This window comes from Protomyctophum bolini (assembly GCF_963924005.1).
Source record: "Protomyctophum bolini genome assembly, chromosome: 16".
Taxonomy (NCBI): domain Eukaryota; kingdom Metazoa; phylum Chordata; class Actinopteri; order Myctophiformes; family Myctophidae; genus Protomyctophum; species Protomyctophum bolini.
The window spans coordinates 33,980,731-34,006,968 of NC_137877.1; the positions used below are offsets into that span (position 1 = coordinate 33,980,731).

At 43.4% G+C, this 26,238-nt stretch overlaps 1 protein-coding gene across 2 annotated transcripts in view; it reads right to left on the minus strand.

Moving 5' to 3' along the window:
• gli2a (GLI family zinc finger 2a) overlaps positions 1-20,504 on the minus strand; it is a 100,135-nt gene extending 79,631 nt beyond the window's left edge. For both annotated transcript variants that reach the window (XM_080786235.1, XM_080786234.1), the window contains exons 1-2: positions 20,074-20,504; positions 2,525-2,651 (exon numbers count right to left, since the gene is read on the minus strand). In XM_080786235.1, coding sequence (XP_080642361.1) covers positions 2,525-2,639 — 115 coding nt within the window. In that variant the 5' untranslated portion in view covers positions 2,640-2,651; positions 20,074-20,504. The remainder of the gene's footprint in view (positions 1-2,524; positions 2,652-20,073) is intronic.
• Positions 20,505-26,238: the final 5,734 nt, after the last annotated feature.

Here is a 26,238-nt window from a genome sequence, read left to right on the forward strand (position 1 = left end):
TTCATGTGGTTATACTGTATGTGATTTCAGAACTGACTGCAGAAGTTGCGGAGTCGTGTGGAGAGGTCTCTCTCTGTTGTCTGGAGGATTTCTCTTGAAGAGTTGCATGTTCTTTGCAAACAAGGCATTAAAGTTTGCCGGTTTGTGTTACATTTCACTAAGGACGCTCCGCCGTTTGTTGATTTATTCACACGGCCCACATTCATCTCTTCTTTCAACAATGTGCACTAATTGCAGAAGCAGTAAAAATGAAAAGAACAGAGTAATCCAATAGAAGACAAACGCAGAGCTTTAAAGCATGATCTTGATGGGTCAGAGAGAGGAACTAATGTCCTACTTCCACTGTTTTTTTTCTTTTCTTCCGAGCACTGTAGCCGTGTGATGATGGCAGGCCACCAGGCCTTTCATTAAGCAGTAAAACAACTCAAACCGTGTCTTCCGACAGCGGACCCCTCTGAAGATGCCAGAGATTCTCCCCAAAGGGGCCCGGCGTCCACCAGCCCTCCCCGACAGCTCCGCGTTAGTAATTCATAACACCAGGCCCCCCCCCCCCGGGGGGGCACAACAAGGTCCTCTGGCCTCGTTATGGGGAGTTTTCATCACACATTCAGTAATGAAAACATGAGCGCTCATATTTTAATTATGAGACCTCTGCACTGCATAACATGCACTGTCTCTCTATCTCACTCTCTAACACACACACACACACACACACACACACACACACACACACACACGCACACACAAAGGCTGGACACTTCTTAAATAACTTGTGACATTTGCTGTCAACTACTTCTGAATCTCACAATGCAGGAATATTCACCCGATCACCCAGAGGTCATAATTCTATAATTGAGTTGAGTAAATAATTCAAGCGGTTTCACACTTACGCTGTTTTCTTTTTCTCCTTTTATCTGCTTTCCTGAACACACAAACAAAACAACAAAGGAATGACACTAAAGTGTCCTCTTCTTTGTGGACATGCCAGACAGGACAGGACAGGCCGCGATGCGTCCCACTTTCTCACCCTGCCTCTCTCTGAACAATTAATGCTCGTTGCTCCTCGTGTGGCAGGAGGCCACCGAACTCCTCGTTAAGCACATGTCACCACGCTGTGCGACACCCTGTTCTCCCACTCCTTTACTCCCCCCCCCCCCCTCTTGCCCTATCTCCCTATGGCTCTCTCTACTCCCCCCCCCTTTCTCTCGCAGTTGTCTCCAGTGTGTTGCCCATGCTTTGCCAGGCTGTGTGTGTGTGTGTGTGTGTGTGTGTGTGTGTGTGTGTGTGTGTGTGTGTGTGTGTGTGTGTGTGTGTGTGTGTGTGTGTGTGTGTGTGTGTGTGTGTGTGTGTGTGTGTGTGTGTGTGTGTGTGTGTGTGTGTGTGCGTGCGTGCGTGTATTACTGTACTTTTTGGCAAGTGCTGTACAATTTGAGAAGTAGTCATTGTGAGGACCCTTTTCCTTGTCCTCAAAAGAGATAATGATTGGGTAGTTAGGTAAATATTCAGGTTGGGTTTAGAGTTAGTGATAAAATATTTAGGGATTAGGTTTAGTGGTAAGAGTTGGGGTTATGACTTTGCACATAAACACAGCAATTTCTGGGTTTGGGGTTAGTGTTGTAAAAGAATAGCTGTGTGTGTGTGTGTGTGTGTGTCTTGCGTGCGCACGTGCGTGTGCATGCGTTAAGTAATTCATGACATTTATCTTCAGGAGGTGAGGAGATGGTCTTTGGAGCTCATTAGGGGGTCTTCTCATCACCCACTCAGTGACAGCCCTGTTCCTCAGGTCTGCATCTTCTCATGTGCCACCCAGCGGCCGAGCATCATTAACATGGTAAGTGCACCAGTGGTTCTCAAACCTTTTTACGTCAGCGACCCCCAAATTGATATGTATTTTTCTGCAAACCCCCATCTGAAAATATCTTGTGCCAGGGACCGCCAGAAGAGAAGAATTGTGTCAAAAATATATTACTAAAATATATATTATATATAAAAAAAACCCCAAGATATTTCAATTTGTTTAAAAGAATAGCCGATTTATAAGCTCACAGCACATTTCCGCAAATTTTACAGAACACACTTTTGGCACTGTTTGATTTATTTTTCTCCTTGCTCTCCCCCACGAAGCATGTTGGTCACCTGCGTTTATTTTATTTATTTATTTTAAGTCCTTGCTTTATGAAATCTCATCTCTTTATGGAAAAAAGATTGTCTACTTGAACTGAACAGAGCTTTCTTTAGGTTCACTGCCATATTTTTCCCACTGTGATGCCTTAGAACTCTTGTCCTGTAAGTAAAGTGGATTCTGATTCTGGCATCCCTGTTATTTTATTTCTCCAAAATAACAGATCTACAAGCTCACAACACATCTTCGCTACTTGTTCATGGCATACCTTTAGCACAAAGTATAGGACAAAGTATAAAATATGGCATTCGTTTCTGAAAGAAATGCATACAATTACATAATACAACCCGAGCAACAATAGTATATTGTTCACTGTTGTGCATATTATTAGGTTGTACGTACCCCTGGTCAGTGTGGTGGGGGAGGGTTTCTTTGGGAGGTCGGAGAAGCTGCTCCCATCAATTCCAGTTCCTTTACAGTCCTTCTTGTCAGCGGCTGTGGACACAGAGGACTCCATGGGGGACAGACTCTGGACAGGACAGACAGAGAGAACACGTTCAGGTTAAAGGCGTACTGTGTGCATTTAATTTTTTTGGCGACACCCGTAGGTGTTACATGGTCATTTCAGCATCTGTTTGACGTTCAAAACCAAACTAGTCTCGCCCGAAAGCACCGGGCCGAAACAGTAAACCATTGTTCTTGAGAGCTCATTGAGATCATTAAGATCCTCAGTGTTAATGGAACCAAATGGCCCCTTATGCGTCAATTTGTACACCCTCAAAGTTATAAAATGGATAGATTAACACAAGATGTGACAGGCGCGAGCACACACACGCACACACACACACACACACACACACACACACACACACACACACACACAGGCTCCAAATTGTAATGGGTAATTTTCTTCTCTTCTAAACTGTGGAGTAATTTCACATGCTGCGTTTGTCCGGTTCCAGACAGGGCGTGTGTTCCAGTCCGTCTGTCTGTCATGACATCATATTGCATGTCTGTATACTGTCTGTCAATCACCATCACACTCAATATGGAGAACCACCCCTCGTCCAAGTACCGCCAAACCTTTTCCAAAAAAAAGCTTGTTATTTTAAACATTAAACAGCCCTGTTGTTGTTTGAGGGACATTAAAAGGTGGAGTTAATAAGCAGGTTAAAGTTTTGTAGCTGAAACACACGCGATACAGATTAAAGCATTGTTGTGGAAATATACGTGATGTAAGCGCTGAACGCCAAAGTGAGTTCCAATGTGTTTACCGTGCAGTTTGTCTGTGAGTGAAAACGTGTTTGCCCTGTCGAGGGAATTAATGGTGAGGTCAGGGCCTTACACACACACACACACACACACACACACACACACACACACACACACACACGCAGGTTTTCTCCGTCTGATGGATGTAATGACCCTACAAGGGAGCGCTCTATTCCAATTGTAAACGCGAGCGGACCCTTAGCACTGTGGCTTTGACCGCCCTCCCCTGTGTCAATAAGTCCTCGCGTGTGTGCGAATGGCTACTAGATGACTTGGCAGCGTGCCACTTGTTTGACTTAGAGGAGACCCTACAAGATCATCCTCAGCGCAGAGCAAACATGTCGCGGTATGCCTGAGAGGCGAGTGGGGTGGAGGCGGAGGTTCCTCGGCCTCTCAGCGGCCTGCGGTCAAGCTTTCCCCGAGTCGCTTTTCGAGTGTCGGTGAGAAGATGTTTGTGGTGCCTGACGGTGTGTTCTGTGACTGGCTCGTTGATCCTTTTCAACCTGGTGCCCCTATTTTCGGCAGTTATGTAGGTGGAGATCTTAACCCATTCTGACCGGGAACCCGTTTTGGTGTTAGCATCATGTTATGCTTTAGCTATTGAAAAATAGCAGATCTACAAGCTCATAGCGCGCCACCGAGTGGCGCGCTACGAGCTTGTAGGTCTGCTATTTTTGAAAAATCTGACAGAACGACTGACATTTTTAGAATCTGATCTCAGGTCAGAATGGGTTAGTCAGACCAGCGTGTGTTCAGTGGAAACCTCGTACGAATCTGATCTCAGGTCAGAATGGGTTAACATTGTCACAGCTTTATTCATTATTTTAAATAGCCAATCTATATCACTATTTTCACAGACAGAACAACATTGCGAGAAAACTATACGATGCATAACTTTCTGGTTCTCAACCTGGATCAGGGCCCACTTGAAAATCTTGTGATTATTCTGATGCTCAATCGTTTGATCATTGATCAATGAAACTGTACTAAAGTGTCAATGTGTCATACGTATTGAAAACACAGAGTTCAAGGTTTTGAAGAAGGAAATACCATGAACTACCATGAAATGCCCCTGCCCACAGGTTCAGAACCAGTGTCCTACCTGGAATTCAAACCTTGATTCCTGCAAGTGCCAACATTTAGATGCTGAGCTAATACAGAAAGCATTTGGGCAGAGGATCTGTTGTAGTGGACCTGTCCTGACCACATCTAAATGTCTCAACAGAAAGACATCTTTCATGACATGAAATGCAGATAAAAAAATGTAAATGTATTCACAAAAACATTGTAATGGATTGCATCTTTAATAATGGTAAAAGGTCATTATGGCAAAAGATAATAACAATTAAAAAGAGATAAGAGGCGAGTGAGTTCATATGACACAAGTGTGGAATTGAGATGTAGCCTCCATGTGGAAGACGTTAGTCCATGTAGGGCTGACTGGGGTGACGTTTAAGGTCTGTCCACACCTGTTGGCAGCTACGGGAAGTGTTTTGATTGAAATGTTACACGAACATGCACTTTGAAGAATCAAAACTCATAAAAGCAACCTGTTTATGACTTGGCTGTCACCCAAAGCACACACAACAGGCAACACCACACAGACACACAACTGCATGGCATGCCTAAAACTCTTTTCCAAGATAAAGAGATGAATTTCTGCTATGTGGAGAATGCACAGGCAACATGTAGTAAAGTGTCATAATAGACGTATATTCGGCGAAAATAGCCGATCTACAAGCTCACAACATGTTGCATTCGGCAGAGAGAAAAGAGGAGGGGACTTTTATATTATTTTTTCTTTTAAGATTTGTTTTTGGCTCTTCTGCATTTATGGATAGTTGAAGTGAAGATGGACAGGAAAGAGGGAGGGAGAGAACGCAGCAAAGGTCGTCATGAACGGGATTTTAACACACAACGCGCTGTCAGGCCAGAGTCTATATGTGGCATGCGCCTGGACCACTAGGCCAGCGGGCGACCCAGACTTTTATATTCTACCCAGGGTACAAACCTCGGTCTTTGTGCAAGAGCTCACATTTTTAACGTTTATCAGCAGATATATTGCTCTTTGAGCTTCATGCCATACCTCTTGTCAAGCACTAGGTGTCTTACTGATCACAGGATCTAAATATGTTTATAGAAGAGCAGGTAGAGACAGCCCAACTACAACCACCGCAGGTTTGTTCATTCTATTGTATTAACAACATAGAACGGCCAAAATAACATTTTAGTTATTATTTATTGACTATAAGAAGTGATGGATTGCAGTATTCAGACGTTCTTTGTGATACGTCCATACAGAAAGAACACAGCAGTCCTTGGCCATTTTCTTTTGTAAATGCAGAACTCCCGCTGGCAAAAGCTGAAAGCCAGGCAGTGTAAAATGCCAGTAATGGCTCTATCAGCACTCGTCTGGTTTCCTGTGGATATCCAACATGTCGCCCTGGTACCAGCCGCCGTGGCGACCGGCGTCCATGTCTGTTGCGAACCTTCGGAGGTGCCAGTTGCCTGTCGCCTCGCCAACGTAAGCCGATTAGAGGTGGCCGGCTAACGGGTTTAGCGGGGGCATCTGCTTCGCTTTTTCCCCGCTGCCAAAAAACGACCCTGAGTCTGCCAGCGATCTGACCGCCGTCATCCTGACATCAGCCTCAGTGATAGAATTCAATGTTCCCTTTCACTGGCTTTTATCTTCCACATGTCCTGCTCTGGCCAGAAGGCAGGTTGTGTTCTGGTGCTGAAAAGCCTTGGCCCAGATAAAGAGGTCACAAGTACCGACACTAAGATCATATACGCTTAATGCTGTAACGTGTCTGGGGTTGAAGCTCTGACCTTTACGAGAGGAGTGTGGATCCTCCCTTTTACTGTTTCAAGGCTTGATGAACATCTGGTACCAAATAAAGATCTAAAGAGACATTTTCGTTCTGCTTTTACAGCATGTCTCTCTCTCTCTCTCTCTTTCTCTCTCTCTGTGTGTCAGTTTGGGGTAAGAAAGTAGGTATACCAAATACTTGGTAGGGGCGCAACTGCTAATCAGATTAATAAATGTAATCTATTATAAATCCAAATACATTTAAATATAATACATTTTCTTCTTACAATACAGTTTGTTACTTCTGCACAACACCAGTGTGCGATAAAATTGTTGTTAATCACAATAATCGTTGATTATATAAAATCAATCTATTCAAATGTTTCACTTTGATTTGGTAATAATATAGCCTAAAAATATATATAAAACACACTTCCCAATTATTCAATTAAACAAAAAAAGATATATTGTAATGCAGTCCTAATTTCTGAAGCAAACGGATGAAAGACATGAGCCTGTACTGTATGTAAAAGCCTTAAAAAACCTTAAAAGCAGTTCAACCAGGTAGCTGCTTCATGAAATGTGTTGTCTAGACCGTGGACACAGTGACCAGTGTTGGCCATGTCTGCTTATTATAAGCGGCTTTGGCCTTGTTTTTATCTAAAGTTGCTTGTAAATATTGTGTTGCACTCTTTCGGGCTTGTTTCTAAGCTTTAGTTGCTTATTTGGGCTCGTTTCCTAATGTTTAATTAATCCAGTTAATCCAATTAATCCATTTTCAAATAGCCAATGTATATAGGTTTTAAAGTTTGGCAGAGTCGCTTCTTTTGGGTTTGTTTTCATCTATCTGGTTGTTTTTCTCTCAAATCTGGCAACACTGATAGTGCCTCCTGTACTCTGTGGTGTCTGTGGTGTCTGTGGTGTAGATATATAGGAATATGCCAGCTGGCATGGTTATATTTCTCTCTGGTTCCATTTAAAAACCAGTCACCATCATTTGAAAGAAATCTACACCTTTACAAAATGGCCCTGGCATCAAATCCAAGCATTTTGAGGTTATTATTCAAGTTCGAAGTCTTCCACACAGACCTCTGCACATAAAATAATCAGGGTTTTGAGGATTCATTCGTCTATGCGTTTGAATAAAACTCACTGATACTTGAAAGGCTTAGCTTTATACAACTCTTTTAAATGTTTATAATCATGCATGACAATTTAACTTGTATGAATAATGTCTCATAAGCATAAATAATATGCTATAGCATGGCTGAGCTTTAAGTAAAGTATCATGCTATAACACAAATATGAGGAACTTTGAGCAGTATTTGCTTGTAAAGTGTGAACAATTCTCCTTTATTCTTCAAACTGCATCCTTGGAATAAACAATTTAAAATGTCAAACATATAGATAGTTGAGATTGTACTTGATTTTGGTGCGTTTCTTAAACGTGGCCCAAACTTCACCCCGAACCGCCCCACCCGAACCAACCCCCCTCCCCCATCACACCACGACCCCCTGTGGCTCTGTGGAGCTGTGACGTTCCGCCCCCCTGTTGGTTGCGTCTCCCTGCAGACCAGACCCTGCTTGCCCCGCGTGGTGGGGGGACCTGGTGCTGACGGGCGGGTACAGGTGTCGGGAACCAAACGCACAGATGGCAGAGGCCAGAGGTGAACAAGCTAACAAGGGGAGCGCTTCTTTTCCCATCTTCTGGTTGGCTGGTCAGCGCAGTGTGGTGCGAACATGGATCAGACGCCACCCAATCTCTCCCCCCCCCCCCCCCCCCCTTCTCCTCAAACCACCCCGCTTGCACCATGTGACTGCATGCAAGCGGGCCACACCCTTTCAAGACACGTACGCACGTGCACAGTCTGCTGGGTCTGGTACTGAGGCTGTCACACTGGACCGGACTGAAGTGTTTATGTGGATGAGGTTGCGGTTCTGAAGCCTTGGCGGGTCAGTTATTCTAGTGAGGTTTGGTGGAAAAAACCTAATGACTAATGAACCAGCGATGTCATCGTGTGAACAGCATGATGTCACCATGCTGTACAGCATGTGTCATTCATGAGGTTTGTCCTCGTCTAAACACAGAGTTGGTACACGACTATGTACAGTATGTGTTCATGTGTTATTATGTCAATAAACGTGCTATGATCACGCAGGTTGAACTGACGGTGTCGGTAAACAGTTCACTTAACCAATTTTAGGTGGGAACCCCTTTTGGTGTTAGCATTACGTTATGCTTTAGCTATTTTGGAAAAATCCAAAAAACGACTGACATAGAAACATAGCTTTTTCAGAAAACTGTCATTTTCAAACAGACATTTTTAGAATCTGATTTAATTTAGAGTCTGTGCGTGTGCATGTGTGAGTATATGCAGGGGGGAAAACGCAGAGAAACAAACGACATGGCACCGCTGTCTCTCCCCCCCCCCCCCCCTCTCCATCTCTCATGGTGTATATATTCAGTAGCACTTGGTTCATTCTCAAGTGTTCCTTTGCTCTGCCAGCGTTCAGCAGCTTTCCTTTCACCAACACACAGGAATGCAAACACACACATCAAAGTGTCTCATCTTCAACCAACCAACCTCTCTGTCTCTCTGTGTCTCTCTCTCTCCCTCTCTCTCTTTCTCTCCCCCTCTCTCCTGCTATCTCCCAGTCACAGTGTGACACTGATGCTGGTACGATCCATTTCCTGGCAGTACACACAAGTGAACACGTACACAACGGGTGCACGCAGCTTCACCAGCACACCACACACACGCGTGCACGCGCGCCGCGCACACACACAGGCATGCAGACACCCTCACCATGCTGTTTGGTTTTGAAGTGATACCCTCATGATGCTACCTGCAGACTTGTGCTCAGGTTTCACATGCAGGAACGCTAACCGTTCCTCCACCTCCAGCCAGAAGAAGGCCTCTGTTATTGCATACTTTTGCATCTTAGTCAGAAACGTGATATGACCACGTCTGCCGTCTGGCCTTCCAGATCCATACGCCACCTGAGTTACAGAAGCTTCTAATCTAGTTTGTACAAAGACAGTATAGTACGGAATGGAATTCATCCATGCAGGAATGGATGGACACATGAAAAAGACACTGAAAACATGAACATGAAGATTTCTATAAAGACGTGAAAGGCTGTGAGCATTCTCACAGACCTTTGGCTGCATTGACTGTTCACAGAATGTTAGAAAGACTTTTCCCTATTCTGGGAGCGAACATTAAGCAAAAATAGCCGATCTAAAAGCTTAACCCGCTATATTTTCCGCTGACATTGGGTGTATAGGGAAAAAGGAGCGTCAGGCATCAAGCCCAGTCTGGGACCCTGCAGTCAACCAAGTCCATAGTAGTTTAATTTAGCTTAGCCCATGTGTTTGCTCCATGGCAGAACCTTTTTACTTACCCAGAGTGCTTCGCTCCAAGGACAACACACTGTTCATTTAGTGTGCTCCAGTCTTAGAAACTCTGCACTATGATGGAGAGTTTCTGAAACCACATTGCAGAGGGTGTGTCTGTGGAGCGTGACTCCCATACTGAAACCTCACGTTCTGCTCCTGCCGTCAATTCATAACGTCAAAAGGGCTAGACTTGTGTCCCCCAGGGTTTAAACAAATCTGTCTGTCAAAAATAGCAGAACTACAAGCTCACAAGTCGGTGTTATTTCTTTTCGCTGAATGTTCGCCAAAGGACAGGGATGTGTGGTTAAGGACAATTAACAACACTTTGAGAAAAGCGTCTTTTCAGACAAACGCAGCTCAGAGACTTCAAATACAGATGTCTTTTCAAGTGAACTCTCCTGTTTAGGTTCCACCTCTTTTCAGCCATTTCCATCACTTGAGTGATGGTAATCTGTATAAACAGGTGGAACAAAGCAGCGCTGTTAACGGGAGGCGAGTGGAGTTGGGATCTTATCACATCTGATCTGACATCCCCTCTTTGAGGAGCAGCGCGGCTCAGTTTGAACTGGAAGCCTTCTGTTTTGACAGTAGTAATGGACGAGCCATTGTTCTCCCATTGGCAAACAGAATACACTATTGCAGAGCACATACAGTGGTAATGGATGGCACATTATAATAGTGGGAGCTAAAATTAAGTTGATTAATGTCTTACAAGTTTGGCGTTGAACATTGGACGACATAATGAATACAATTTTAAATTTCAGATTGTCTTTAAGGCCTTTAAATTACTGATATATTTAATAATTTTATCCAAAAAAGCGGGGGAAATAGCGGATGTACAAGCTTACAGCGTGTCTCAAAGTGACACGTTGTAAGCTTGTAGATCTGCTATTTCTGCTATTTTTTGACGATTGTGCAAAAGGTGTCTCAGATAATCGCAATTGGACAATTGGAAAGGAGAGGGGGGAAAAAAGAAAATAAATGATTATTGTGCCACATTTTGTTCCTATTTTGGACATTATAGCCTGTGAAATTTCAAAAGAAACAAATTAAAATAACTTCAAAAATATTAATCATTTTTAATCGATGTGATGCGTTGTGAGCTTGTACATCAGCTATTTTCACTATTTTCTTTTTCATAGATTTTTTCAACGGCTCCCATATTTCATTTTGACTAAGACTAAAAGACTAAGGTTTTGATATTTAGTCGACTGACTAAATCTGAATGCTGTCAAAATTAACACGGCTGGTCTTTGTGTGATAAATATGTTTGGAATTTCTCTGTATGCTTTATACAGACATCAATCAGTGTTTGGCATGTTATAACGGGAGGCAAAGTAGCCGTGTGAAATCGACACACATTTTATCGCGTTACAGAAATGGTTTGTAGCCCTAGCGTTTTTGTGTAATAACGAAAGCACTTATACAAGACCAGGCTGAGAGATGGCACATTCTAGCGGATGGCACCTTATAGAGATCGAGACCTGTGGAATGAGACAAGTTTAGACAGAGACCAGGCCACATTCTCCAGGCGTGAATCACTTGTCTTTGGAGACACGTCTCCCTGTGAGTCTTTGAAGTCATGGCTCTGGAGGTCAGAGAGCTCTTCCAGAGATGCATTAGCCATTCCAGCGATTCACCCTGTCACACATGTATACCATTACACTGATTCACCCTGTCACACATGTATAGGTTCAAATCACTCAACCATGAAGCAGGGCTATTGCCATAATATGCCCACAAAGACAACTTGAAACGGAAGGTTCTGTGGGAAAGTTAACTTGTTTCAGGAAGGATTCAATCTCTAGACTTGTACTATAGTCACATATTATTATTATTTATTAGATAAAAGATAGGTTTATATGACATACAATATAGTAAGTGGGGCTGGGAATTGTATCAATATTATATTAATATCATGATATGAGACTATATCATCTGCAATTTTGGATATCATAATATTGTGATATGGCAGGTTGTTTGTTCCCATAAGCCAGGACTGTTCAACTGGCGGCCTGCGAGCCAAATCCGGCCCGCCAATCAAGTTGTACCGGCCCGTGGAAGAGTTAAAATAAAGAAATACATTAAAACAAATCTTCAAATTCAACGGCTTTTGGGGATAAATTAGACCGACCACATCACTTTCAGTAGAGCACTGCAGAGGGGAGGTGTGTGCATGTGTCTGTGACCAGCTGATGCTCGCTAATGCATCAAGGAAGGCAATTATGTTGCTGCACTGTCAAATAGGTCTACATCTATTCTGAGATAGCGTTTTAAATAAAAGTTGTGAAAATATGGTGGTGTGTTGTCAAGTGGACAGGTGAGATGAATAGCTTGGGGGGGTATATATAGGTATTATTACTATTACTATTATCGATAATGTATTTGGTTAAAAAATATAAAATATATATTGCAAAACATATCAGCTGGCCCTAAAATATAGTATAATGAATAGTTAACATAATCTACAATTATTGAGATTCAAAGCCTATACACACTATATGGCATCCCCCAGGGGTCTTAGTTGGTCCCATACCTTTTCCCTATACACCATATCTCTTAATAAAATAGCCAATCATCAAGCTCACAACGCGTACTGTATACCAATGCCAAAAGTTCGCCTATTATGACATTCCCAGGATGGGGACGGTAAGGTTCAAGCGGTTAATTAAGACACAGGACAATGGGGTTCCAATACCTCAACATTCCATGGGATCTCATCCCATCCAGCTAACAAGCCATCTAATAACCAGAAGCATGTGAGAGTTGACCTCTCGTCCTATTCCAGGCAATATCCTGATGTTGATCTCTGTGTCTCTCTGGACGGATAGAAAGCAGATGTGAAGACTCAACACCGTCCCACGCATGGAGGAATCCACAAACGCTCACTTCATCTCCTCTCCAGAGTTTTAGACGGGGTTTGAACCATCACGCCGGGAAAGATTCAGTCCCGATGGTGAAACAGTCGGGCTGGATGGACATTAAGTAGATCCCGCTGTGATAACTTTGTCATTACACAATAAGTGTGTGTGTGTGTGTGTGTGTGTGTGTGTGTGTGTGTGCGTGCGCGCGCGCGCGCGCATCGCTAAGTCAAACACATGTAGTATAGTTTAATTTACAGGTAGATTTGTGTCAGTGTGGGGTGCTGTGGACCTGAAGGTAGTATGTGTGTATTGTGTATCAGTGTGGGGTGCTGTGGACCTGAAGGTAGTGTGTGTGTATTGTGTATCAGTGTGGGGTGCTGTGGAGATGCAGCTGTGCTCAGGAACGCTCTGAACACGGTGCTGAGTTAGGCGTTCCTCCGCTCAACACTTAGTCGGGGTCATTCGTCCCAAACACGCTGTTAGCACTCACTCTCGACGCTTTCAGCTGTCAGTATATTTTACAGATCGCTCACTTAGGCAACGGTGTCTTCTGCTGTGTGCGTGTGACCGTGCGTGCAAATGAATGAGTGGGAAAGCTGAGATATATTGGTTTTGTGTTTTAGAGTGATGTAAGAATTATCTTATCGTGCCAATAAAGATTCCTGAATTAGGCAGAGAGGAAGCGAGGGAGAGTGCATGCATGCATGCATGCGTGTGTGTGTGCATGCATGCATGCGTGCCAGAGAATTCTCTGCAGTCGCTTCCATGTTGTAGCAGCAGAGTTGAGCTCCAACAGACACCGTGTGACCGTACGCATGGCCAAGCACCCCACCCTGTGGTGTCACACCCAGGGCTGGTGACTCAATGGGGTTCCCCTGTGTTGTGTGGGTGCATGCATGCACATGTGCTTGTTTCTGTGTGCGCGCTTGCACGTCTGTCTGAATGAAACAATCCTGTTGTATACAGAGCCTTCCGTCCTCTTTGTGTGATTCTGACCCACTGTGTATCCATGCAAAGTAATTACATTCGAGATTGTTTTGAGAAATGGCAACATAACGGACAGAAACCCTGTGTGCAGTCCTGTCTGTGATCTATAATGTAATAAACTTCAACAAACATTCATTTTTCAAGAACAAATCCCTTCATATGAAGCCTTTGAACTCATCAACCCTCATCAACAAAATCCCTTCATATGAAGCCTTTGAACTCATCAACCCTCATCAACATATTTGTCCTGATGATAAAACCACTCAGTACACCCCCTCCCTATCTCTCTCTTTTTCTCTCTCTCTCTCTCTCTCTCTCTCTCTCTCTCTCTCTCTCTCCCTTTCTCTCTCTCTCTCTCTGTCTCTCTCTCTCTCTCTCTCTCTCTCTCTCTCTCTCTCTAATGAGGTGATTACAAAACATGAGGAACTCTCAGTTTGGCTGAAAGCCAGAGATACAGTAGAGAGTGAATGGAGATCTAGAGAGAGAGAGAGAGAGAGAGAGAGAGAGAGAAAGAGGGGGGGGGACGGGACGACGGAAAGAATGGAATATGGGGAGAAATGAGAGGGGCAGGAAGAAAGAAAATGAGAGAGGGGGATGTTTTTGATAGCAATAAAGATAAAGAGAGAGTGAGATGAGAGAGTGAGATAACCCTGTGGACAGAAGGGAGTGGTCTATCACCCGGCTTCACTCTTTTTAGCCCCACTAGCGACTATGTATGTTGTAGGATGGCAGTCGGTTCACCACTTAAGCTGTAATGCAGTGTATTTATCATAAATCATAAATCTGGTACTGTCTGTAGTAAAACAATATCATGCAACAATATATAACACTACAACTTGACCAATACTAACAGCAACTATGATGCTCGAAAAAACTATGCTGTGTATTTGCACGCATGCACGCACGCACGCGGTTTTAGTATTCGTATGAGGACATTCTTTAATAAAAGCACACAGAAAGACAGGCACGCACGCACACATTCATACACTCCTCCTACAACCGTCATGACCTCCAGTGACCTGGGAAGGGCTTCGTGTAAAGAGGCTCACAGTTGTGATGTCATTGTTCCATTGTGAGCCGATAGACAATTGATGATGTTCGGGGAGAAACAGGCTGCTTTTCGGAAAGAGATGAGTCAGAAATCAGTGTGTGTGTGTGTGTGTGTGTGTGTGTGTGTGTGTGTGTGTGTGTGTGTGTGTGTGTGTGTGTGTGTGTGTGTGTGTGTGTGTGTGTGTGTGTGTGTGTGTGTGTGTGTGTGTGTGTGTGTGTGTGTGTGTGTGAGAGAGAGAGAGTTGTGAGTGTGCATGCAATCTCTGTGGTGTCAGTGAGGACACATCATACATCACACAGACAGTATAAACTGTATACACAACACACCATCAGATGTGTTGGAGGTTCATTCTTTCTGCACAAACGACGATGATGAGCGTCTGTTTAGATGCTTTTATGGTTCTGGCAGCAGAAAATCCCCCCCACTGCAAAATACTGATGGTACAGTTTAGTTTAGCTTAGTTAGTACCCACAGTACCTACAAGTAGTACTACCTGAAACTCATGGTACAGTTTAGTTTAGCTTAGTTAGTACCCACAGTACCTACAAGTAGTACTACCTGAAACTCATCAGTTTAGTTTAGCTTAGTTAGTACCCACAGTACCTACAAGTAGTACTACCTGAAACTCATCAGTTTAGTTTAGCTTAGTTAGTACCCACAGTACCTACAAGTAGTACTACCTGAAACTCATACGTGTACATTATATCTCCCCTCACCAATGCAGGCTTGGCGGCAGATGTTTGGTCTGTCTCTCACATGGGAGACCAGCGTTCAAAGCATGGCTTTAAAACGTATTGCTTCATATAAACCTCTGAGCCTCCCTATTCTGTGCATGTCCTACAAGGAGAACGTTTGGCGGAAATAGGTGAACATTAACTGAACATAGAAGAAGTACATTTACATGCTCTTGTAGGGAAAAATGAGGGGAACAAGTAAGTATGGACGCCTGGGCGTCCCTGGTGGTCAATGAGTATATCATGGCTATCGGGTAGAAACCTTGTGTTCTACTTTTTAAGTTTTTTTCGTAGTGCAATGCACTACTTCCTCATACAGCAGTCAGTGTCAAGTAAAAGTAGTGAATATAGATTGTAGATTTCTGGAAAATGTTACAGTTCCCGAAAAGGAAAGGTTTTGGACATACAAGGTTTCCCCCCCTCCGACAGAAACGAGTATAGGGTTTAATAGAATGAAAGCATGTGTGCGTTGTGTCTGCCTGGTCTATTGACTTGCATGGTCGAGGATCTAGAGTTCTTTTTTTCTTTCACTGAGAACCATTTCCTGTGTAATTCTGCGTTCCTGCATGTGTTTGATGAGGCTGAAATTCTCTGTGATTGATGAGGTCAATCACTCTGTAATGAACATGTCGCTCATTTAAGCATACGGCTTGTTAAACGCACAGCACATTCTCTCATCCTGACGTTGTGTGTGTGCGTGTGTGTGTCAGTGTGTGCACACGTGAGTGCGCGTACATGCGTACGGCGGGCGTGCATGCTTGTGTGTGTGTGTGTGTGTTTGTGTGTCTTTTGATGTTTTCTTGTGAAGGCAATGGCAAAAGAAATGGACCGGGTGTGACCTTGATGTCCATGTCAGGATTCGAGGGTCCACTCATCACTCCTCAAACATAAATAGAGGAGGGGTGGAGGGGGCTCATGGTGCGTGCACACACACACACACACACACACACACACACACACACACCTTCACATCTTGGATATGATGTGATCGTATTTAACCTCTCACGCTGCAGGGTGATTGAGGCAGCTTGTGTAAAACAAACGAGGATTGTCCTCAGAGCTTCACTGAAGTACCCTATATAAGAACCTCTCTTTCTCTCTCTCTCTCTTACTCTCTCTCTCTCACTCTCTCTTACTCTCTCTCTCTCTCTTACTCTCTCTCTCTCACTCTCTATCTCTCTCTGCTTCCCTCTCATCTGTTTCAATCCACTTTGCACCGTAAAGTCCTGCATGAGTGCTAATCTGAAGTTGAAAGCTGTACATTTCATGCTGTAACCGGGATTTGAACCCCAATCTCCCGCCAAAAGACATTATATATGTATAATGTAATTTTGCTGACTGTAGCATGTCTTCAATGACAGAAGTCAAGTCCCAAAAGAAAGACAGACAGATGGAGAGAAAGAGACAGTGAGAGAGTGTGTGTGTGTGTGTGTGTGTGTGTGTGTGTGTGTGTGTGTGTGTGCGCAGCCAGTGAGAGAGAGAGAGGCGGGGAGTAAGAGGGTGAGAAGGGAGAGAAGGAAACCAGCTGTATTTTATCCACAGCCACTGAATTCCAGTGCAAACATTTTTCAGCCCAACAACCAAGGCCTTTACCTCTCCCCCCCTCACACACACACACACACACACACACACACACACACACACACACACACACACACACACCCACCACAACCCACATACAATGTCTAGGAATTATAACTTTCCATGTTCACAGAACTGAACATTACTGGACATATAATATTACTGAACACGATGTTGCCGAATATGACTTGACATAGGCTACCGAACACAATGCTACTGAGCATGCCGGTACTGAATACAATGATACCGAACATAATATTGCTGAACATAATATTAGTGAACACATTTGACATTACATGCATTATACACTATTTTACTGAACACACTGAACGGTACGGTACAGAACATGAACACGACATAAAGATGACATTACTGAAAGCACTCTTACTGAACAGGATGTTACTGAACACAACACCCGCTGATGTATCTTTTTAAAGTTTTGTTATTATTAGTTCATTACTACCTGCTCATTGTCTGAAGGAAGCCAAACAAAAATACGTTTTACTCTTAAGTACCCGTTCACAAGATGTAACAACAGTAAAGCGCAACCTTGAACCTACTGAACACGGTGTTATTGAACGAACACAGTGTATTAAACACCTAAGAACACGAAATAACTGAATATTCAGGAACTGAACACTATATGCTTCTTCATGAATACTACGTTACTGAACACAGCATTATTGAACACGCCAGAACTGAACACGCCATAATATAGATCACAAAGTTAATGAACAGGGCTGAAAAGTGCGTTCTTCGCCGTTCCAGTGCCTATGTCATGTCAGGGGTCAGGGGTCAAGGAGGTGAAGTTATGGTGAGGGCTGCAATACTGCGTCTATTCTTGTGTTGTGGTGATTATCATGAATGGTGTAAGTCAGTGGCGTGGGCAACCTTTTCAGCCTCAAGATCCACAGTTTGCCATGGCTAGTGAAATCCAAAATGACTTTTACACAACTATATACAGTAGACTGCTCATTAGAATAATATGAACATAGAATAAATACATTTGCGAATTAATAAATAAATAAACAACTTACTTCACTGTATCAATGTTCAACATTATTAGGGTTAATCACTGTTATTTGTGAAAATAACGACGTGCATGCATGCTATATATGTTGTGTATTATAGGCCTATCTATTATTATAGTGAATTATAAGTGTATTACTGTGTTAGGTGTATTATTGTGTGTTCACTATATTATTGTGTTAAGTCAATTATTATGTTCATTGTAGCCTATATTATTGTGTTAAGTGAATGATTGTGTTCACTAAATTATGGTGTCAGGCACTGTATAGTAGAGAACAGTGTAATACTATATGTTCGGTATGTTATGATATGTTTGGTGTTCTAGTATGGAGGCAGCCCTGCTTTAGTGTGAAAACTGAAAACCAAACATTTTCCAACAACTTCCAATCTATAGTTTTCTTGGTCTGTTCCTTATTAACATGCCACAAACCACACACACACACACACACACACACACACACACACACACACACAGACACACACACACACACACACACACGTGCATGTGCCAAAGAGAAGAATCTGTTTGATTCTGAAATGTAAATTATTACAGCGTAGTAGAACCAGGGAGCGGCCTTGAGCAAACCCCAACATGCGCACGCACACGCACACACACACACACACACACACACACACACACACACACACACACACACGCACACGCACACGGTTGCTCTCTTCAATGAGCGACTATATGTGAGACTCGTGAGTCTGTATGTGGTTAGATGAGCTTGCAAATCATTAGGGGCCCCTATTAGAAAGTGGGGGTAAAAGCTAACAGCAAATATAGCAGATTAAGGGCCCCACAAAGGCCTGGAGTGTTTGTTGATTGCTCAGCCAGGAGAGCAAACAGCCCAACTGTGAATCTTTCAACAATGGAGCAGTAGGGAGGACTGTCAGAGAGCTGTCACACTCTCTACTGGTACTGTATTCATCCCCATCAACACAATTACAAAGTAACTCTGAAAGGGTGCAAAATGGAGCCAAATGGGCCCATGATGGGTTACATTTCATTCCGTGTGCATGGAAACCTCATATTTCTATACTTTTACCTATAGGCCTACTCATGTTTTTTAATGGGGGTTAATGCTCTACTATAGGGTTCTTGGTTATACTACAGTGTCAAACAAAAGTTGCACAAAACAGCAGATCTACAAGCATTGTCTCACGTAGATCTGCTATTTTTTGGGGGAAATGTGATAAAATATACAAATAAAATAGCAATGAAAAGTATTACCGATAGGCCAAATAATAACTACATTGGACCAGATCTTATTGTTCCCATTTTCTGAAAAGTATAAGAGTTTGGGACATACAAGGTTTCAACCTGACCTCATATGTAGGCCTGCCCTATAGTTACACATGGATAAATTAACAGTGCATTTACAACAGGCTCCAAAGTTGTGCAGAAGGTTTCTTTATTGTTACATTCACAGCTTATGCAGCCTTAAGGCATGTATGAACCCAGTTTGTGTATAGTTTCATCACGAGATGTTTGATGATTTGAGAATTAGCCTACAAACTTGTAGCCATTCTCTATCACTGACTTCATAACGTTAGTGTTTGTTTCCCATCGTATAGGCTAAAAGGAATGAAAACATATAAATATAATAACAAAATAATAACAGCCTTGTTATTTGTACAATATTGAAATTGTTCTTTTGTAGTATAGCAATCACACAGCTGCACATAGTGTACACGTGAGTCACTCTTCAACTCTTCACGGTAAAACTTTTATTTGTATTTTATTTTATTTACTTTTTTTCTTTCTTTTTATTTTTTTTTAACAAACGTGCAACAATAAAGAAACTTAATATAGGCCTATGTGGTTGTAGGCTAGGCTACATCAGTTTTTCGCAGTTGCGTTAAAGGATTGGCGCCGAGCCTTTCTGATCACATCTCTTCACATATGGATCAAGTTGCAGGACAGATTTTTTAGATTCCTCATGTCAGATAAGTTCAAAGTGCAAATGAGATGTGAAGTTGCCCTAAAGCCTCATCTGTCCTTGACACGCACATGCAACAAAAATAAAAACGGAGTAGAGCGATTCAAAGAGTCAAAAAAACTAAACACTGGGCAATAATAACGGAGTGCTGTAAAAACGTCGAATAGAAATGAAAACTCGTCCATGCAATTTCAAACGGGACAGAAGAAGTTTAGCTGCACACACACACACACACACACACACACACACACAGCATCGCCAAGTGCCTTTCTTCTTACCTTCTCCGCTGTCTGTCTTTATCTTCTAAATCAGACGCTCTGCTTGCAGTTGAAGTGACTTTGTCCGAAAAGGAAAGTTTTGATTCCCGAAAACTAAGTCACGGTTGAATGTAAGACACAAAAAACGAGCCCGTGTTCTTCTGACGCAGACCTGAAACTCCATGAACTAACTCAAGAAAAGAAAAACGTGTTGCGAAAAAGAAGTCGAACCCCAACTTGTTTGTGCGGCATCCCCCAGATAGACACACACAGGCAAGCCTTTAATCCATCTTGTGTTCTGAATAGCAGACGAGTCTCACCAAACTAAACGGGATAGAGTTTTCACTAAAGTTGTAACCAGAAGGCTTGTTTGTAGACGGACTGCCGGAGAATCCTCCTTCAGACCTGATCTGTTTTCAATCCGACCCGACCCCCCTCTTCTCTCTCTTTCTCTCTCTCTCGCTCCCTCTCTCTCTCTCTCTCTCTCTCTCTCTCTCTCTCTCCCCCTGGTGAGTTTAGGGCCATTTGCTGCACCAGATGGGCCGGGCTATAACTCGATCCAGCAGTTATGTAGACGAGGGGGAAAAAGTTTAGATAAAGTTTCATTATTGTTCGATTTTACGGGTTTTTATATGTTAGCAGGTTAACTGGTTGCAAGCTTGAAGCAACCACAGAAAGCAGAGAAAGTAGTTATTACCACTTAATTACAAGTCCTATAGTTTTAGCCAGGCAATTCACATTTTGTATTTAGACGGCCGGTTTTGTTAACGGACACACGCACGCGCGCGCGCGCGCACACACACACACACACACACACACACACACACACACACACACACACACACACACACACACACACACACGCACACACACACACACACACACGCACGCACGCACGCACACACACAATGATGATTTTTATTTAAGCAATGATGCACGTGAGTGGAATAAAGCAGAGAAGAAATAATGAGGATAGTCGATAGTGTAAGAAGTATAGGCCTAATGGCAAGGAAAGTCATAACAGCAAAGCATAGAAGGAATATAATTTAGAAATAAAAAAATAGGGTAAAAATGTGATAATTTCAGGCAAAATCTAGCAGATTGGTTAAGAGTATAGAGCGTCGCAGTCCCTCCCCCTTTCAGAACGACGAGTGGCTGCAGGAAATTAATCCCAATGCATTTTTCCCATAGGCATTTCAAAACGTATTTATTTAAAGACCTTTTAAGCGTCGTACGACGCCAACTCTTGTCGTGACAAATCATGACAACACACACAATATTTTGGACCAAACAAATAATTACAAAGAAGAAAAACAACAAAAAAAGTGTTGTAACCTGCCGTTTTTTTCTACTTTGTAATTCTTTGTTTGGCCCGAAAAATTGTGTGTGTTGTCATGATTTGTCACGACAAGAGTTGGCTTCGTACGACGCTTAAAAGGTCTTTAAATAAATACGGTTTGAAATGCCTATGGGAAAAATGCATTGGGATTCATTTCCTGGGCCACTGAAAGGGGGAGGGACTGCGACGAGGGACTGCGACGCTCTATAGGCCTAGTGTACAGCTGGGGGAGGCAACCTTATGCACGGGTGCCAACATTGGCACAGGGAGGGTGATCACTGGCACACTGGCATAAGACCCCTGGTGTAGCTCACATTATAGGCAGGTGTATGAGGAACTTGTTCTTGCTTAGGCCTATACTGTAAATCGCTCTAGATTAAGAGTGTCTGCTAAATGCCTAAATTGTAATTGTAATTGTAGCGGTTCTCACTTCTCAACCTTTTCTGGATCAGACAGGGGCAGACAGAGACCACTTGAAAATCCTGAGTGTGTTCGCGGCCCACCCATCTCACTCTGACAGATTGCTGTGTTAAGTGCTCAGGGCCGTGTAGCACCTAATTCTCGGGCCCTGCATGCACAAACAATCTCCGTGGGCCATTTTTGTAGTCTTTTTTTTGAGTGGTGCAACCACTCCCTTACGGAGCTATGTGTGAGGCTGCCTGGCTGGCTGGCTGGCTGCCTGGGCATGAGCACGAAAATAGCATGGGGACAGTACAGTACAGTACAGTACAGTACAGTACAGTACAGTACAGTACAGTACAGTACAGTACAGTACAGTACAGTACAGGGACCCCCACATGGTAACTCTCTGTTTTTCTCTACCGTTTCGGACGTGGGCCAGCTCACCGGAACCGGGCCGGGACCCTGGCTGTGGTCCTGTGGGTCTTCTAGAACTTCCGGCGACACCCCGGGCTCCCCACACGGAGTTGCAACACTCACTTCACACGGGTGTGATTTTATTTTTAAACTAAGCTTTCGAGCTTGTGTGTCCCACTTTTCAGTCTGACGTTATTCACGCCAAGTGCTGCTTAATTGCTTGGATCAATGGAACTAACGTTAAGTAGTTGTTTTATACTTTTTTTATTATATTATATTTTTAGTTGAATCTTGGGGGCCCAGAGCCGCCCACTTGCAATGCCTCAAGGAAAAGTGGAGACAATTGTCTAAACTTACCGGACTTTCAGACAGAACTTTTAAATGGATATGAAACTAGAGGACAATAGCTGACTCCAAGTCGCAGCAATTAATTATTTTTATTGGGTGAGTAGGCTACTGAGTAGGGACTGCATGGGAGCAAGACGCAAAGTGCCACAACTTTAAATGCCACTTGTCATTATGATGCAGCACTCACTATTACTACTACGAGGCTATTTATTGTTTCCGTGCTGAGCTGGAAGGAAGTGCTTGTTTTCGGACAAGCCCCGGATGCGTCCCCGTTTTTCCTCCCGGAATTTTCCCCATGCAGTGATGGGTGGGAGAGCGGCAGAGGAGGGGCTGTGGAACTTGAAGCTATAGGCTACAATGAACGTGCGCTCATGAGAAAAAAAAAAAAAAACTTTGTGAAAACAGAAGCGCAACACGAGGATAATGGAAACATTCAGTCCAAATGTCCAGTTTGCTAATTCACAACAACAACTATATATAGGCTACTAGGCTACTACTACTTTGGTGTTGAAACTTTACATTTCTCTGACTATACGTATTACAGTCAGAAAGGCCTAAACCTTTACGACAGCAGACAGCCAAGTAGCCCAATTCGCCTACTTTTTGAAAAAGCTACTACATTGAAATCGGTTCACGAAGGTTGTAGGCTACCGGTATACTGTGTGTGGATTATCTGTGACGAGGTACCATTTGAGTGTGTAAAACCTTACATCATCATCATCATCATATCATATCATCATCATCATCATCAATCAATGTCTGTCTCTGTCTGAATGTGTGTCTCTGTGACTGCTAGCTCCTCACTGCCTGCACCAATCACTCCCACTTTTCACACAGGCATTGACCATAATAATATGGAGGTCTTAACTAAGCCCCTTTTCCCATTTAACAAATTACAAATTAATAATTACTTTATTAGTGAATTAAAACGCCGACTTAAAACGCGCAACCTCGCACCCTCACTCACCTACGCCCCTTAGCGACACCTGCATCACAGGCCACCGTTCTCACTGTTACCCCACTGACATGCTTCCTCTAGCTACCGCCACAACACAACAAATAGTGCCCTATACAATTTGGCACCGCCGTCACGGCATGACGGCACACACACACACACACACACACACACACACAGAGAGAGAGAGAGGAGAGAGCTATACCGCCGTAGCCTGGTTCTGGTTTATTAACCAGGCTAATACCGCCGCAACACAACAAACAGTGGTACACAGCACGACACTTTCTTTCACCCGTCGCAACTACTTTCCCAACGCACGCGTGCGTGCCTGCGTGGGTCCACACACACACACTGACGGAGTCACGGAGCTACAGCTTAATTCACAGTACGTTTCCTTCCGCCAGCCCAGGTAAACAATTCCTTCCAGCTACTTTCGCAACGCACGTGTGTGCGTGTGTGTGTTCGTGTACTTTCGCAACGCACGTGACGTGTGTGTGTGACTGAGTGTGTGTGTGTACACTGTACATGTGTGTGCGTGTGTGTACTGTGTACTTTCGCAACGCACGTGTGTGTGTGTATATAGCTATACTTTCGCAACGCACGTGTGTGTGCGTGTAGCTACTTTCGCAACGTGCGTGTGTGTGTGTGTGTGTGTGTGTGTGTGTGTGTGTACAAGTTCAAATTAATGCTAATTCATATTTCTGGGGGGCAATATCTCACAACGGGTAAGGACTAGTAGTAGTACTAATTATACTAAATTGTTGGGAGTATCTTTTTTATTTTTCCAATAAGAATAGGCCTACAAACAGCCAATAGCACATTACAAGTTATGAATCTTGAAACTAAGGCAACTAATACAATTTTAAAGGTTGTTTGCTGTGTGCAGTGGTTCTCAACATTGTTATACCACCTCAGAAAATATCTGGCTCTTCAAGTACCACCATAATAACTGATGTTAAACTACCTGTCACCGGCCCCATCCTATTATGCACAGTTAACTAAGGCTGTCCCCGAACATTCGGGGTTCGAACCTTCACTTTCCCCTTTTTTTACTCTAAACTATTTCTCGGTGAGAATGTGATATGCATAATACGAGTACTATGTTCATGTTGTGTTTACATGTAACAAAAATCAAGGAATAAATTACGGTACATTTCCCTCCTGTGCGTTAACTGAGTTAACACAGGAGGGAAATGTAGGCCTACCGTAATGTATTCTTTGTTTTTTAGTTTTGTTTAATTCCTAAGCCAATAATGCTGCTGCTCTGACGAAACTCAGCACAACTGATGATATTTCTAATTCTCAAATCTTCTATTAACGGCTAGGTGTGCTGTCATGCTCATTTCAGCACGGCTGGATAGCCTATTTCAACCAATTGCTTGGTCAGAAGAACTACCTGTAGTATTATAAATATTTCATTCCACTTTTCTCTTTTTTTTTCTTTTTTGGGGCGACTCCTCTGTGTACCACCAGAGGGGGGCTCAAGTACCACAGGTTGAGAATCACTGATGTAGTGCATAAGGCAGTGTGTTCGAAATCTGCATACAGGGCTCTCGCCTGGCTGGGAGCAATAGATTGTGGCCTTCCGTAAAGAGAGACAAAGGTCCGGGCATGACCATAATGGTATGGGCAGAACTCCTATCGGGACCACCTGAGCTACGACCACTCCAAAAAGTGGTGAGATCTGCGGAACGTACCACTGGACGATCTCATCCGGCTCTGCAGGTCATGTGTGAGAGTATTGGAACTTAGGCAAGGCAAAAAGGATTATGAAGGACAAACATCCACCAAAGTGGGGCCCTATAGGGGAGTCTATGTTTGTCTGTGATGATGCCAAATGGTAAACGCCTGAGCTGCCTAACAGCTAAGGGCTCTAGGCATCTATAAAGGGCTCTAAATGCATGTGGGCAATTTTGTTTTTATATATTTAGTCATTATCGTGATTCTACTCTATTTTTTATTTGATTGTTTTGTGGTCTTGACATGAAAATGTTTGAGAACCACCTGACATAACCAACACATCAGCCTAGGGCTATAGGCTAACAATGTTACTAGTGGTTTTGGTGTCCTATGATGCTTCCCTCTACTGGCCATCAGTGGTGTTGCATTCAGCCTGAGTGCCCTCTATCAAAACAAGCTGTGTGAACTTGAACAACATTAGTGTCTCTGCTGCAATACTGTACTGAAAAGGGGAGGTGAATGCCACTGTCACACATATATTGGACCCTTCTCCTGCACTAGTGGGGCCTTCCAGGCAGGAATTCTAATGAGCTTGTTGGGCTTTTATGATGGAAATACAAGAATGTAACTGGGAAAGGGGGGAGACATGGTTAATGAGAGATGAAGCCGGATTTATAGACCTACTTTGTTGTATGACGGTGTCGCACGCCCGAAAACAGCCGATGAGCGATCGGCTGTTTTCGGGCGTGCGACACCGGCATAAATCCATCAGTAGGAGAGATGCAGAGAAGAGACACAGGAGAAGACAAATGAGAGAGGGGAGAGGAGAGGAGAGGATGAATAAAAAAAAGCAAAAGGAGGTGAGGAGAGACAGACTTCAGCTATTGGCACTTTGAGATCATGTGAGATCATTATGTTTCAGACTTCCAGCAGTCTTTCTGCGTCCTGCAGTCAAGGTGATGTGTGTGGAGGTGTGGACAGGCGGCGTCATTACTCAGCAGAGTGTTTACATGGTTAGATGTTCCACCATGAACTCATCGTCCATGCT